The sequence below is a fragment of the Engraulis encrasicolus genome, chromosome 4, assembly GCF_034702125.1.
Source record: "Engraulis encrasicolus isolate BLACKSEA-1 chromosome 4, IST_EnEncr_1.0, whole genome shotgun sequence".
Lineage (NCBI taxonomy): Eukaryota > Metazoa > Chordata > Actinopteri > Clupeiformes > Engraulidae > Engraulis > Engraulis encrasicolus.
In genome coordinates this window covers 21,162,984-21,177,983 of record NC_085860.1, presented here as the reverse complement: position 1 = coordinate 21,177,983, position 15,000 = coordinate 21,162,984, and the positions used below count along the sequence as shown (strand labels likewise).

Sequence of the window (15,000 nt, the reverse complement as noted above, 5' to 3'; positions counted from 1 at the left end):
GGTGTCTGAGAGGACAGAAAAACAGGTTTGTTGGCACCGGAGCAGTCATAACTAACCAAACAGATGTGTCAATCCCGGGTTTAGGAAGTAAAAACCCTGCCACAACTTTAATCCAACCACCATGAATCAGCTGACCATAATTAGTACTCAAAACAGGTGACTTCACTGAATAACTGGTCAACCTGTGATGGCAGGAAACTGTGGCAGGATTTTTGTTTTTGTTTACTTCTTAACCAGGTTATTCAATCCTCTGTAAGCAAATCTACATAAGAGTGTAGCAAATGTGCTGTTGCACATCTTACTTGTTCACTGTAGAGAACCTGTACATTCTTGATGATGCGGCAGTGTTTCTGTAGAATGGAAATGGCCTGGGCCAATGGCATCCCTAGAAGAAAACAAACGTGGGCACAGAAGTGACAGAGAAGGTCATGTAAATCCACTAGGGTTCATTACAAGTGCTGCTGCTTGGTGGAGTGAACTTTGTTTTACTTTTCAGTGCAACAACCTCTAGAGCAGTATTGACAGATTTATCGTCCAGTTATTATGCCTTTCTCCAGTGCTTACCTAATGCGAATTCCCATTGTTCATTTCCCAAAGATCGCTCAGGGACGACCTCCAAGTCCAGCATTGGCAAACTGGAAATGGGTTCAACCAGGTGCTCTGACCGTGCCAGCCCTGCAACTTCTCCTCTGACCGCTTCTATGCCTCTGCCTTTCCTACGGTAACGTTAGCTATCTATTTTAGTTGCATGCGTAGACACCACATTAAGCCGATATGACTACTATGTCTAAATCAGGCTATTCATAAAGTCTTAAAAACTGTTCAGTGATGCATTACAACCCTGAAATTAAGTACACCCGACAATAAATTAAATAGCTAATTAATGCACATGTATTAAAAAGAAATAATGACCATGCTTGTAAATATTACAAAAATATATCTCACAACTTAAACTTGTCAATTTGACAAACTATGAGTGAAATATATGCTTCATAAAATAGCGAAAGACAAGTAGAGTGACAACAAAGCTGGTTACAGGTTGCAGCAGTTCCACCAACACTTGCCAGCAGACTGTATTGGGCTATATCAAACAAGACCAAACAAATAATGATAATACTTTAATCCGCGTTTGGAGAGGTCAATGTCTTGACGACTGTCAAAAGCATAAAGGATAAGTTATCTTTTCTACTTGCTAACCGCGTCTCGCAATTCTTTACACGCAAGTAGTCGCTGTAAGTAAGCTAATGCTTTTTTTTTTCACTCGCGCGACTGTTGACGTGCCTGACAACAGATCCAAAAATTACACAATATTTACAATCATCACACGACTTGGTACAACATGAATAAATATTCTCCCTCAGACTTTGAAAAAACAACAGCTGACTTTATGAAACCACAGCGTAAACAACATAGTTAGCACTGTTAGCTAACGTCACAGTCCTGTTAAAACCCCACAGCTAACGTCAACGTTGTTTTCCTTCTCTAACTGACAAAGCGAGCTGAACTGCTTTGAACACTGAGCTCTTTGTTACTTGTCAACGGTGGATTTCGCCTGAATATTGTAGCTGTGGCGAGTAATGTTGAAGTTGCTGTTCGGTCCGTTAAGCCTTTGTCGTGGAAGCAAGAGATAATAAAGAGAGAAGGGTAGACTTCCAACCAGCATCAACTTCCATCAAAAACACCATGATCAGCTGATAGTTCAACATCCGGTGCGACCAAATGGAGCACTTCTGGGTCACCTGATGCGGAAGTCATTCGCTCATTCCTCTTGTTTGTTGTTTTTCTTTCCTAGTTAGGTTATTTGTGTCCTCATTTTCGAATAATAAGTCAACATTAAGCGTAGTGGTAGGGAATAATTAGTCAACATTTAGTGGTAGGGAATAGTGTCTGCCAGGGCTTGTGCTGTCAATAAGGCTAGAACTACTTGGACATAATACTTTGAAGTGTTCTTTTTGGAACTGATGACTGTAGGCTAGTAGGCTACTATGGTGAGATGAAGGACACAAAGTACTTGTCTACAGTAACACATGGTAGGGATAATGTCCTTTTGTAGGATTCGTGTGTGTTGCTGGTGTTCCATTTAATTTCCCATCACATTGGCATGATGTATCCATAATTGTATTTCTCTATGCTGACAAGAAGATGCCACCATCACTGGTCATTTTAGACGTACTTTTGCAACATGACCATAAACACACATCTGAGGCCACTGCTGATTTTCTGTTTAGTTAGTTTAGTTTATTGGTTTATTTCATCAGGGACCATGTGCAAAGTACATTGGTTACATAGTAAAAAGACGACCTGCACCAGATTATAGCTAATTTCCATCTGTAGTCCCTGGGCAGGTAAGAAAACATACAATCCAGTAAAATGGGAGTAGCCACTCAGGCATACAACCCCTGCCACACACACACACACACACACACACACACACACACACACACACACACACACACACACACACACACACACACACACACACACAATAAAACGATGTCATATGCAAAAAGACTACAATGTGCAGTGTCAAAACAGGCATGTGCAAAACGATTAGTGATCACGAGACTGGTGAAAAGGTGTTTTCAAGTAGGCTAGTTCTAGTGCCACTTGATCTGTATCTGGAATTCTGGAGACAGGTGCATCCATGCACCATCCAGTCTCCAAAAATATTGAATGGAAAAAAGATTAGGCTAATGTAATGCTGCCAAAATATCATCAACTTGTTCATCATGTCTTTGTGCAAAAAAATTGTTTTTTAACTTAATCTAGACACATTTTGGAAATAGACAGTGTTTTGCATTGTGAAAAAAATGTTATTCAAAGGGAGTGCACTCATTTATGTCCTCTATATTAGATAATCATTCTGTGATGTAAGTATATCCTCCTTCCCCTTGTTGTGTATACATTTCTGTAGTGTAGATAGATAACTGTTGCAGTAGACTATACCTTTAATGTCTACATCAGAGTGAATGCTTCATTGAATGTGTGTACGTACTTAGGCCTAATACCTTATATGTGAATATAAGTTAATTCACTTGTGACAATAAAATACATTATTCTATTCTATTCTATCTTATTCTATTCTGATATGAAAGGGAGAAAAGAATGGAATCGGTAACACTTTTGAATAACAGTCCCTTTAAAAGCATTATTAATATTAACTAGCATTTGTTAAGTAACTAAGTATAAACAAAATAACATTTACACATGTTTGTAAATGAGTTAGAGCCAATTTATGGCTCCATAGCAGAGTGGGAGTTTGCTCCTACAGGATAAGTTTGATGTGTTTTTGCCTGCCTGACACGTCTATACATAGGTTCTCAGTGTTTATCAACACGATGTTATGAGGAGGGGCAAGACACTGACAGCCAACCACGTGAGCTAATTTTTTGACCGACAGCGGTTTCCAACAACCAGAAGTTGAGTTGTGTGCAGCTAGGTTCGCGCAGTCAGGTTATAAACAAAATTTAGAACCCATGTACAGTATATCACCAAAGTGAATACACCCCTCAGTTTTTGCAGATTTGTGAGTATACCTTTTCATACAGCCAATATAGCCCCTTCTCTACCGGATTTTCATCTGGGGTGTACTCACTTTTGTGAGTACATGTTCAAACATTAATGGCTGTATTTTGTTTTTTTTCTGAGTGAACAAGAAATGTAAGCGGTTAAATATGTTGTTAAAAGGTCACTAATCATTGTGTCAAAGTGAAATTTCTGTAATGCTTTCCTATGAAAAGATATACTCAAAAATCTGCAAAAACTGTGAGGGGTGTATTCACTTTCGTTATATACTGTTTATCTACTTGTAGTGATTCCATCTCTTTTGGTCTTTGTAGGACAAACTTCCTGGACTGTTGCGGCTGTGCCGTGTCTGTTGTGTTAGCGTTGTATTTCTTCTCATTAACACACATTTATAAATGTTCCGTTGATAACTAGTTCATTATTTACAAAGTGTTAATAATGCTTTTTAAAAGACTGTTATTCTTAAGTGTTACCATTGGGTCCTCATTCCATTTCATGTATTGGATGAGGGAACTGGCCACAGAGTGGCAGCGAAAACCATGGAGACATGCGATTTACCACTTGCTATGTCTCCATTTCTGACTTGCAAACACACAAGTTATTGAGACTTAAAACATGAGCATCATCAAAACCATGACAAGTATTCTACCAATGTACCTACTGAATGCTTCAGGCTACAAGGACATGGCCTAATTATTACTCAAGAATCCACACAAACTGCCAGACATGTTGCAAGTTTATTAGAAACAAGTCAAACCAGTTTTCCCCCTTTAAAAAAATGTCAAAATAACAATAACAAAACACAAACAGACAAAAATAAAACAGCCGAACATTAAAACATAAAAAGCAAACTCAGTTCCTAAGAGATCTTCTAAAAGATAGGTTGCTAAAACAGAATACACAATTCTTCATACCCATTCTCTGAAAATGAAACAAAAAAAGGAAACCGTGCTTCAATAATTTAAAACAAATAAGAAAATAAACCATTTATTTAAAAGAAAAATGAAATGTGAGCAGTCCAGTCCCTTGGTGTGTACGTAAGTTGCCTTAATGCCAGCATTAAGAGAGGGGAGTGTTTAAAAAGCACATAAGTACCTGTACCAGCATGGGGCATTTGAGAGACACACATGGACAAATTTGAGAGGAAAACATCATGATGTGGAGCTGTTAATTAAAAATGTTTGTAATGTACGTACATGAAGTCTGACATGAGACTATACAACATTGATTGTCAAGTACCGAATCAGACTATCTCTGGCAACCTACAGCCTAGTGTGTTTCACCTTGAACCCACTCATCATTTCACACCGGCCAACATTTTGGGGTAAAAAAAAAACAAAAAACCTTTGTGTTTATCGTAGCCTACACTTACTCTGATATGTTGCAGGTAAAGGCTTGTCAAGTAAAAAAGAGAACCATGAGGTATTATAGACCTCAACTAGTTAGGCTTTGGTGGATATGTTCAGCTACAGTGAGTCCAATATGTATTTGATCCCTTGCTGATTTTGTTGGTTTGCCTACTAACAAAGACATGATCAGTCAATAAATGTTATGATAATATGTATTCTAATATGGAGAGACAGAATATCAAAAAGAAAATCCAGAAATTAACTGAAGAGAATATATATTAATTTATTTCCATTTCATCGAGCAAAATAAGTATTTGATCCCCTGCCAACTGATTACAGTTCCGGGCCCACAGACCAGATAGGCACTTCCGATCAACTTGTCATCTGAATTAAAGACACCTGTACATACTAACATGCATAAAAGACACATTGAATCAGCAGAATCAGTCCATAGTATGAGTGAATCAGTCACACTCCAACCTCACCAGCATGGGAAAGACCAAAGAGTGGTCAAATGATATCAGGGACACGATTTTAGACCTGAACAAAGATTAAATGGGCTGCAAAGCCACAAGAAAGAGACTGGGTATTAATGACTCGGCTGTTGATGCATTTCTTCCAAAATGTGAGGAATACAAAATGACTATCCATCAGCCTGTCTGGGGTTCTATACAAGATTTGACCTTTTGTATGGATTTGATAATCATGAGAACAGAAAGAAATCACCCTAGAGCTATACAGTATGAACTAGGCAATGATATCAAAGCTACTGACCAAAATCACTGAGAAAACTACTGGTAGCACGTAATGCCACAGAGGTTTAAAATCCTGTAGTGCACACATGGTACCTTTACTTCAGAAGGAACCTGTGCAGTCCCACCTGAGGTTTGCCAACGGACATCAGACTGATTTAGGATATGATAAGGAGGTGCTGTAGTCAGATGAAACCAAAATCAAGATGTTTGGCATTATCACAATTCAATGTGTTTTGAGAAAGAGTACTACTGTCTATGATCCCAAGAACACCCTCCTCACCATCATACATGAAAGTGGTATCATTATGGTTTGAGGGTGTGTGTGTGGCCAAGGCACAGGACAACTTCACATCGTCAACGAATGGATGGAGGGAGACATGTAATGTGCAATCCTGAGTGCAAACGTCCTCCCCTCCACCACTACACTGAAGGGTGGGCCATTTTTGGATCTCCCAACATGACAATAATACACAACATACAGTCAAAGCAACTAAGGAGTGGCTCAATAAGAAGCATATTAAAGTCGTGAAGTGGCCTAGACAGTCTCCAAATATTAACCCTATAGTAATTCTATGGAGAGAACTGAACCTCCCATTTGCCAAGCTACAGCCACAAACTATTAATGTTTTAGAGATAATGTGCAAAGAAAAATGGGCAAAAATATTTTCTACTATATGCACAAACATTGTCATCAACTAAAAGAAGCATCTGACCTCAGTGCTAGACAACTAGGGCTTTGCCACAAAGCACTTTATCTTCTTTAGCTAGAGGGGTCAAATACTTATTTGCCTAAATTAAATACAAATAAATTAAAATATATTATTTTAAGTTATTTTCTGGAATTTATTTTTGATATTCTGTCTCTCCATGTTTGAATACATATTATCATAAATGTATAGACTGATCATATCTTTATTAGTGGGCAAACCGGCAAAATCAGAAAGGGATCAAATACATATTGGACTCACTGTACATCTAATAGACTGGAATTAAAGCTGTAGGGTGAATAAACTTCAGATATGGCTGTCTTGGGACCGATACTTTGTTGTCATAAGTGACATTATTGGACATAATTATCCCAAAAGAAACGAATTTTGAATGTAACGAGGGACCAAATAAAAACAATAATAGACAACAGTAATAATAGCAATAATAATAATAATGATAATGCAATGAGTACCTCTTTTCTTTTCCCTATTTAACAGAAATGACTTGCTGCAGCCTCCATTAATGTTAGGGGATTCCCAACTCTCTGTCACCTTCTCTGCCAAACACAACCAATAACATGCTGAATACCCAAAAAAATGCAGGATGCCGAAGGCACTATTTTAAGATAAAACCGCTTTAATATAAAGAATTTGTTCATGTTAGAACTTAAACAATTAAAAATAATGTAAATTGTTGGTAACTTTATCTTAGAAGAATGCCTTGGCAACCTGTCTTTCTTCTATGTCTCAGCCAAAGAGCACCTTCAAACCACCACCTGTTTTTCTACTGAAACGCCACAGCCTTCCAGCCCTCTTTTCTTTTATGCTGAATACCCACTTGGTCTCTGGGAAAACTAACACTCCTGTAACTGTAAAACAGGCAAGACTCACCAGAAGCTGTTGCTACACAATATTAACTTGAAAAGGAAGAGAAAAACACTTTTTCAGAGTGATGTTCAGATGCATCAACTTGTCCTCAAAAGTAAAAAGAAATGTGTAATAGAACAGGATGAAAGATTATTTAATTTCACATTTTGCTGAGGGAGGCTTTTTTATTATTATTATTGTGCAGATCTGTGACAATAGTAATCCTCTTTCCAGATGAGTCGTACCAACTGTTGTGTAGCCTATGAGTGTAAACTGACTGCATTACAGTGCAAATAGTCAGACTATGAATGGGCAATGGGTTAGAAAAGTATTTGAACCATCAGTTGTAACAGCTTAATCATCAGTGACAAAGAATATGACTGGGCCCAACTAATTGCTAGCATTAACGTTTTCTTCATATTACATGTTTTCATGCACAGTTCCTTAAAATCATACTATCGTATGTGTTGTCCCATGATTCTGTCCTGTCCAGTAAACAAAAGTTTTGATTTGAAATGTATAGTCTGTAATCCTAGTCCCAATTGTCCAATCTTTTTCTTGATTAAATTTAAATGTAATTATTTTATGAATTGAAAAAAGAGCATTGAACAATACCGTCATGATTACGGTTAGTTTTTTTCCATATTGGCCAGAAGGCCTATTATTCTGATTGCAGTTTGTTTCACAGGTGCCCTGTGTCTCTGGACTTTCTGTACGTATGAATAGTAACGGTATGCCCAAATAGCAGAATACACATTTTTGAAGCCTTACTACAATTCCAATGGATGTCAGAGTGATTCACCTTGTGAATCTTCATCTTGTGGACATACAAGATGAAACCCATTCCATAATACCACTGCCTCACCATATGGGTAATCTTAAAGAGGAGGGTCAGTACTGTGCTGTGAATAATGAAAACTATTGAAGGACTGGATTATGAGCACCTGCAAGAAGAATCGAAAAGAAAAAAAGAAAATGATAATAAAAAGAAAAACATAAATGGCTCTAGGTTGAGACTGGCTGAACGAGCCAAGACAAATGACTGAAAGAGCCAAAACAGATCATGATTAAAAACAAAATCCTCGGAAACAGGTCTCCTGATAGTAACAACACAGTCAAATGGAAACATGAACATTAATAAATATCTTTCATGGGAGAAATCATTTGGATCTGGCTAAAAATGTACTTTCCCATTCAGCAATACAGAGAGAAAAAAAAGTTGAATAACTGCACTACATTAAATACCCTGAAATGGTACAAACTCAAAACAAAGGAAAGTAATATCAGAGGACGACAATGGGGTAATAAAACAAGGATGGGAGAAAGCACATCTCTCCTGCCTGCTCTTTCAGAACATGCTCGGAGCAACACTGACCTCAATATGGGTTTCCTGTTGCTTTTTAAAATGTTCAAATCATGTGTCTTTACAACCTGATACACAGACAGACTTACAAAACAAAACGAGTGTGTATGAGAGAGAGAGAGAGAGAGAGAGAGAGAGAGAGAGAGAGAGAGAGAGAGAGAGAGCGCAACTGGAGACAAGTCAGGCCATTCCTCATTTGTGAAACAAGAAGAGCCTATTTGTCTGTGAGTCCTACAGAAACCTACCCATTTGAGAGCACAATTCAACAAAGTGATGTTATTTCATATAAAAGCATGACAAGAACACATTTTTGCATAATATATATATAAAGGAAAAATACAAAAAAAGTAAACATCCTGACTTTCACACAAATGAAGAATAAAATAATAATAGGAAATGCCATTTCATTACAATAGTGCTAAATTAAAAGGAGCTAATAGCTTGCATAGGGTAGGGTCACAATGAGAAGGAGAGGAGAAGAAAATACGACCATGTAGGAAGTACATGCATATGAAGGAGTGGGGCAAAACTGAACTGTCACATAGTGCAAAACCCACTGCAGGAACTCAGGACTTGGATCAGTGATAGTAAAACTCCCTGCCCCTACCCCCCTACTTCAGGCCCATTCAGATGATCAATACATCAATTCATCAATATATCTGTCCCACAACTCTAAAATCCCATCAGTTAAGGCTATGTCAAAATATTTTAACTCTGTTTCTTACATGATTTTTAAAAAATGGCCATACACACACCCCATTTTTACATCTGGGCACAGTCGTTTGCAACAGACTTGTGTGGACGGCAGGCAGAAACTTCACTGATTTGTCATCTTATTTTCTTTTGAAATTAACTGCTAAAATTATACACTGGATGTGTAATATGGGCATAGTCTTAATAATATCAACTCCCACCCCAATAAAAACTAAAATAGCCTTAAATTCCCCTGGCATGGTGGACTTTGGTCTCCCTGTTGGGCGATAGATGTTGGAGGGTGAGGCTTCACCCCCAACTGAATACAACCCCCCCCCCCCCCCCTCCCCCCCACCCCCAGACGTGAGCGTGCGATCTGCCCACCACCCTTGCATCCATCGTCCATCGTCGCTTAGCGCATCTTGTGTTCGTCAGCGTTGCCCATGTTGGAGCCAGGGCTGGGATCCTGCTGTCGCCTGGGCTGCACATATTGAGAGAAGGAGAGAGAGAGAGAGAGAGAGAGAGAGAGAGAGAGAGAGAGAGAGAGAGAGATTTAGTTGGGCCGTCGTAGTCACAAGGATCATGTTAGTGTATCAGCTGTCAACAGGAGCCAAGGCAGAGCCCAACAGCTGCCCTCCTGCCATTACGCTTAGTCAGCACAAGGGGGTGCTAGAGCGCTGTCTAAGCCAGCTCAAAGATAAATAAAGAGTCTTTTTTTGGCTGGACTGGCAGACGGTCATTAGTCGGGGTGGGGTGGGGTGGGGGGCGTCTTCATCATAACACGTTTTAAAAATAAAAGGGTGACGGGGTCTGCCTGTCACAGATACGTATGTTTATGTGTCTACGCCTAAATCTCCTCCCAACATAGTAAACGTGCGAGTGAGCGTGCGAGAAGGGTGAATTGGCAGACGGGCAGACAGACAGGCAGACGGAGAGAGAGAGGGGGGAGGGGGGTGGATGGGATGAGGAGGGGGGAGGGGGAGAGAAAGAGAGAGAGGGGGGGGAGGCAGGGAGAGAGAGACAAACACACAGACAGTCAGACAGACAGGCAGACACAGAGGGAAGCAGTCGGGGTCACAAATTGCTCGGGCGACACGGCATGCAGTCGCCATCCACCTGATGAGCTATAAATGCTTCCGCTAAACCTGGGCCTGCATCAGACACCACTGAAACACACACACACACACACAAAAACACACACACACACAACCTTGGCCTGCATCAGACACCACTGAAACACACAAACACACACACACACACACACACACACACACACACACACACACACACACACACACACACACACACACACACACACACACACACACACACACACACAACCTTGGCCTGCATCAGACAGCACTGAAACACACACACACACACACACACACACACACAACCTTGGCCTGCATCAGACAGCACTGAAACACACACACGCACACACACACACACACACACACACACACACACACACACACACACACACACACACACACACACACACACACACACACACACACACACACACACACACAACCTTGGCCTGCATCAGACAGCACTGAAACACACACACACACACACACACACACACACACACACACACACACACACACACACACACACACACGCACACACACACACACACACACACACACACACACACACACACACAACCTTGGCCTGCATCAGACAGCACTGAAACACACACACACACACACACACACACACACACACACACACACACACACACACACACACACACACACACACACACACACACACACACACACACACACACACACACAACCTGGAGTTGCATCAGACAGCACTGAAACACACACACACACACACACACACACACACACACACACACACACACACACACACACACACACACACACACACACACACACACAACCTGGAGTTGCATCAGACACCACTGAAATACACACACACACACACACACCACCTAGGCCTGCATCAGACAGCACTGAAATACACACATACACACGTACACGTGCACACACACCAGCCTAAGAAAGTCTGGGCATCACACATGGAGAGAAGAATACTAATAAAAAAACATCATGCATGACTTGGTTTGTTTCTTTGGTCTTTCCCAGACTATCTGTAAGGAATCACATCTCATACGCCTGTACCTTGCATTGCACATGAGTAATGTTACAATACTGGCCATTCTATTCCATCCTTTTCTATCCTATTATATACAGATTTACATTACGCTGACATTTTAATTTGCATTGTGGCATAGTCTAATGGAGTTAACGTAGACAAATGAAACGTCTCAAAAAACAGTTAATGTGCTTTTAAGTCTGTCTTGCATTCCAAACCTGCTTTTCTTTTAGTAAAAAAAAGTGAGAAGTTTGTATTTGTTAGAATTAGGGAAAATGTATTAAATCGCCTATATGGAAAATACCTACAGTGTTAACTATTCCATTATGGCTTGTAACTGTCAGCTTTAACCCATTAAGACACTACGCTTGTTATGAATAAGCTGTTACCAGAATGGCAATGACCAAATCGTGATTTATAAAGGCCCTGTGCACCGTCATAGTGGTGTAGTACTATGGTAGTTAAAGGTGCAATGTGAAGGATGGTGGCCAGAGCTTTCTTATTGCAACTATGCTGCTCAATGAAAATGTGCTGCCTATTCCCAAATGTGACCATTCCATGAATATTTACTAAATAACATTTACTAGTATGACAATAAAATTAGCAGCTGAAAATGTCTATTTCTGGATATTCACAATGGCAGACAATGGAGAAGATCCTCTTTTCATGTATGAAAAGTGCACCTTTCAAAGTCATAATGAATACTTAGAATTTGATGGCATTGGCCCTGCCGTGGCCTAACGGTAGGTCACTGGGTTACTACGCCGGTGACCCGGGTTCCATTCTGGCCTGGGTCATTTGCAGAACCTCCCCCATCTCTCTCTCCCACTCGCTTCCTGTCACCATCTCACTGTCCTATCAAATAAGGGTAAAAAAAGCCCTAAAATATATATATAGATAAGAATTTGATGGTGGTGGTGAGCATTCATGAAAAGGCAACATTTGTAAATGGGCAACATGAATGCTGGAAATAAACTGATAAAGAATGTATATTACATGGTGCACCTTTATGTTTTTTAAGTGATTACAACTTCCCTGTGTCAGGACAGTGTCTGGTAAGGGGCTACGTAAGTATGTTTTTAGGTCTGCTGCGCCGCTGCTACATCTGTGGATGGTACATGCTGGGAGGATATGAGGATAGAAGAGAGAGAGGGATGGCACTGGGGTGAAGTGGGGGGTGGATGAAGTGGTGGCTGAAGTGGTGGCTGGGATGGGATGGGATGGGATGGGTAGTGGATGGGTTTTGAAGAGCAGGGCTGCACTGGGGAAGAAATAGGGCCCGGGCAATTTTGGCTTAAAGGGGCCCCTCATAATTAGCGGCACAGAACTGACTCAAATACAAAAAAATAAATAATGTTTTTACATTTCTGAAAATAGGGGCCCACGAGGGTGCGGGGCCCACCAGGTAATGCCCTTTATGCCAGACGGCCAGTCCAGCCCTGGTAAAGAGGCTTTGTATTGATCCCAGGGAGCCAGGCTGCAGAGCGGCAGCAAGGGCCATGGCTGCTCCGCTTGCTTGCCTTGTGCGTACGCCGTACTGCATGTCGATAGAGCTTATATTTGGCTGAGCGACTGAGCGAGCGAGGCAGACAGGGCAGGCGGGCGCCTAATGTCCTAATGAAGAAGATCAATACTAATGATATATTAATACTTTCAGAGGCACCACATAACTCTTCCCTATAATCCCACCTGCCTGCTGCTTGGTTGGGGAGGGGCCGCTCTGTGTGTGTGTGTGTGTGTGTGTGTGTGTGTGTGTGTGTGTGTGTGTGTGTGTGTGTGTGCGCGCAGGCAGATGAAAAATGTGCCCTCTGTTCTCTGTCCATCTCATCTCCATCCATCATGTACTCTGCTGCCATTACTGATGAGCTCCACCCGCCGACGCCCAGACACACACACACACACACACGCGCATATACACACGCACACACACACACGCACACACACACACACACGCACACACGCACACACAGACCACACTCCCGAAAAATGAAAAAATGGAAAGTGTGCAAATATCTGACCACACAAAACATACACATGCATAGACAAACAGACTGACGCACACACACCACACGCCAAACAAACACACAAATACTGCCTACAAGCCAGCTTGTAAACAACATAGAAACCTGCTGTTTAGACTCTTGGGAGGGCGGAAACTGCACACAAAAAAATCCCTTCCAGGGTAGAATGATGGGGGGTATGGACAAACAATGACAATGACAACGAAATCAACAGCAAAAATATGATGACCTGTCCCGGGCTGGCCTCTGCAGACCGAGTGCTCGGCCCCACTCTGCGGTCAGGGTTGCCAGAGGAGACTTATCATTTCCAGCACACAAAAAAATGCTCAAAACCCACCTGGAAGCACTAAATCCCGCCCAATTTTACTGTTACTCGTCCTGTCTTGCACTTTGATGTCAGTCTGTAAATGTCAGTCCTGTGTATGTTTCATGGTATAGAGAGAGACAAATAATTTCAATTTCCTTGTATGACCTGTGTAAATGAAGAAACTTACAATAAAAGCTGACCTGACTTTAATTAAATTCTATTGAGTTCTATGGCCATAAATTTGCATAAAAACCCACCCAAATGCCCATTTTTACCCACATCCTAAGCAGCAATCTGGCAACACGGTCTGTGGTCTCCTGCCTCTGCCTCTGCTGCTCTGCCGAGATCAACTTACACAACAACCCCACGACCTTCACGAGCCCCCTCTGATGACAAGACGAGTCTCACTCCACTCCCTCACCACACTCACTCTCCACTCGGAGACTCTTGCTTGTTGCACGCACGCACACACGCACACACGCACACACTCACACACACACTCACACTAAAAATGATGGCTGAACTAAATAAACAGCAGCAACAAACACGAAACGTGGAACCAAAAACACCACACACACACACACACACACAGCGCAGACACACACACTATAGTATGAAAAAAACATTCTCTCTCTCTCTCTCACACACACCACACACACAGATGCCAGACAAAGATTGGGCCAGTGCTCTTTGCCTTTTATTGGGTTATTGTGGAGTGCGTCTAAGATTGCCGGCATCAGACCACAGATATGCGACGCACGAACCAGCCACTGGAGCAAGGCGCCCACTTCACACAAAAAACATGGCGTCCGCTCCAAAACTCAAATATTATTCTGGATCTAAAATAAAAACACAGCGGGGCTGGGGCAGCGGTGGGTCGGGCTGGGATAGGCCAGTCAGTCGGTCGGGTAGAGCTGGGTCGGACTGGGCTGGGTTGGAAGAGGTTGCAATGGAACGTAATGGGACGGAACAGAACACTAGAGAGCCACTCCCCAAATGGGCATTAAGGCAATGGGGAGTCTCCATTGGAGAAGGATGGAGAGGAATAGAGGGAGAGAGAGGGAGAGAGAGGGAGAGGGGAGACAGGGGAGAGAGTGAAAGAGCAAGAAAGAGGGAGAGAAGTAGAGAGAGGGATGAAAAAACAGGAAGAAAAAGATAGAGAACGGAGAGAAAGGGATAGAAAAAAAGCAGGAAGGAGAGGGAGCAGGAGAGGGAGAGGGAGAGGGAGAGGGAGAACGTTTACTGTCCTCCAGCAGAGTCTGAATGGAAACGCATTAATT

General features: G+C 41.6%; 2 protein-coding genes across 4 annotated transcripts in view; both read right to left on the bottom strand.

Annotated features, from left to right (window-relative positions):
- The window catches only part of phaf1 (phagosome assembly factor 1), a 30,461-nt gene extending 28,628 nt beyond the window's left edge, over positions 1-1,833 (bottom strand). Inside the window, exons 1-4 of one of the 2 annotated variants that reach the window (XM_063196867.1) lie at positions 1,533-1,827; positions 565-716; positions 303-385; positions 1-5 (exon numbers count right to left, since the gene is read on the bottom strand). The exon at positions 1-5 is cut by the window's left edge and continues 79 nt beyond it. In XM_063196867.1, coding sequence (XP_063052937.1) covers positions 1-5; positions 303-385; positions 565-716; positions 1,533-1,663 — 371 coding nt within the window. In that variant the 5' untranslated portion in view covers positions 1,664-1,827. Of the gene's footprint in view, positions 6-302; positions 386-564 lie in introns of both variants that reach the window. The other variant, XM_063196868.1, reaches the window with a different exon arrangement.
- Positions 1,834-6,605: 4,772 nt separating this feature from the next.
- Positions 6,606-15,000, bottom strand: part of cbfb (core-binding factor subunit beta) — a 69,860-nt gene continuing 61,465 nt past the window's right edge. The window contains exon 6 of one of the 2 annotated variants that reach the window (XM_063196871.1): positions 6,606-9,740. In XM_063196871.1, the coding sequence (XP_063052941.1) occupies positions 9,672-9,740 (69 nt within the window). In that variant the 3' untranslated portion in view covers positions 6,606-9,671. The remainder of the gene's footprint in view (positions 9,741-15,000) is intronic. The other variant, XM_063196872.1, reaches the window with a different exon arrangement.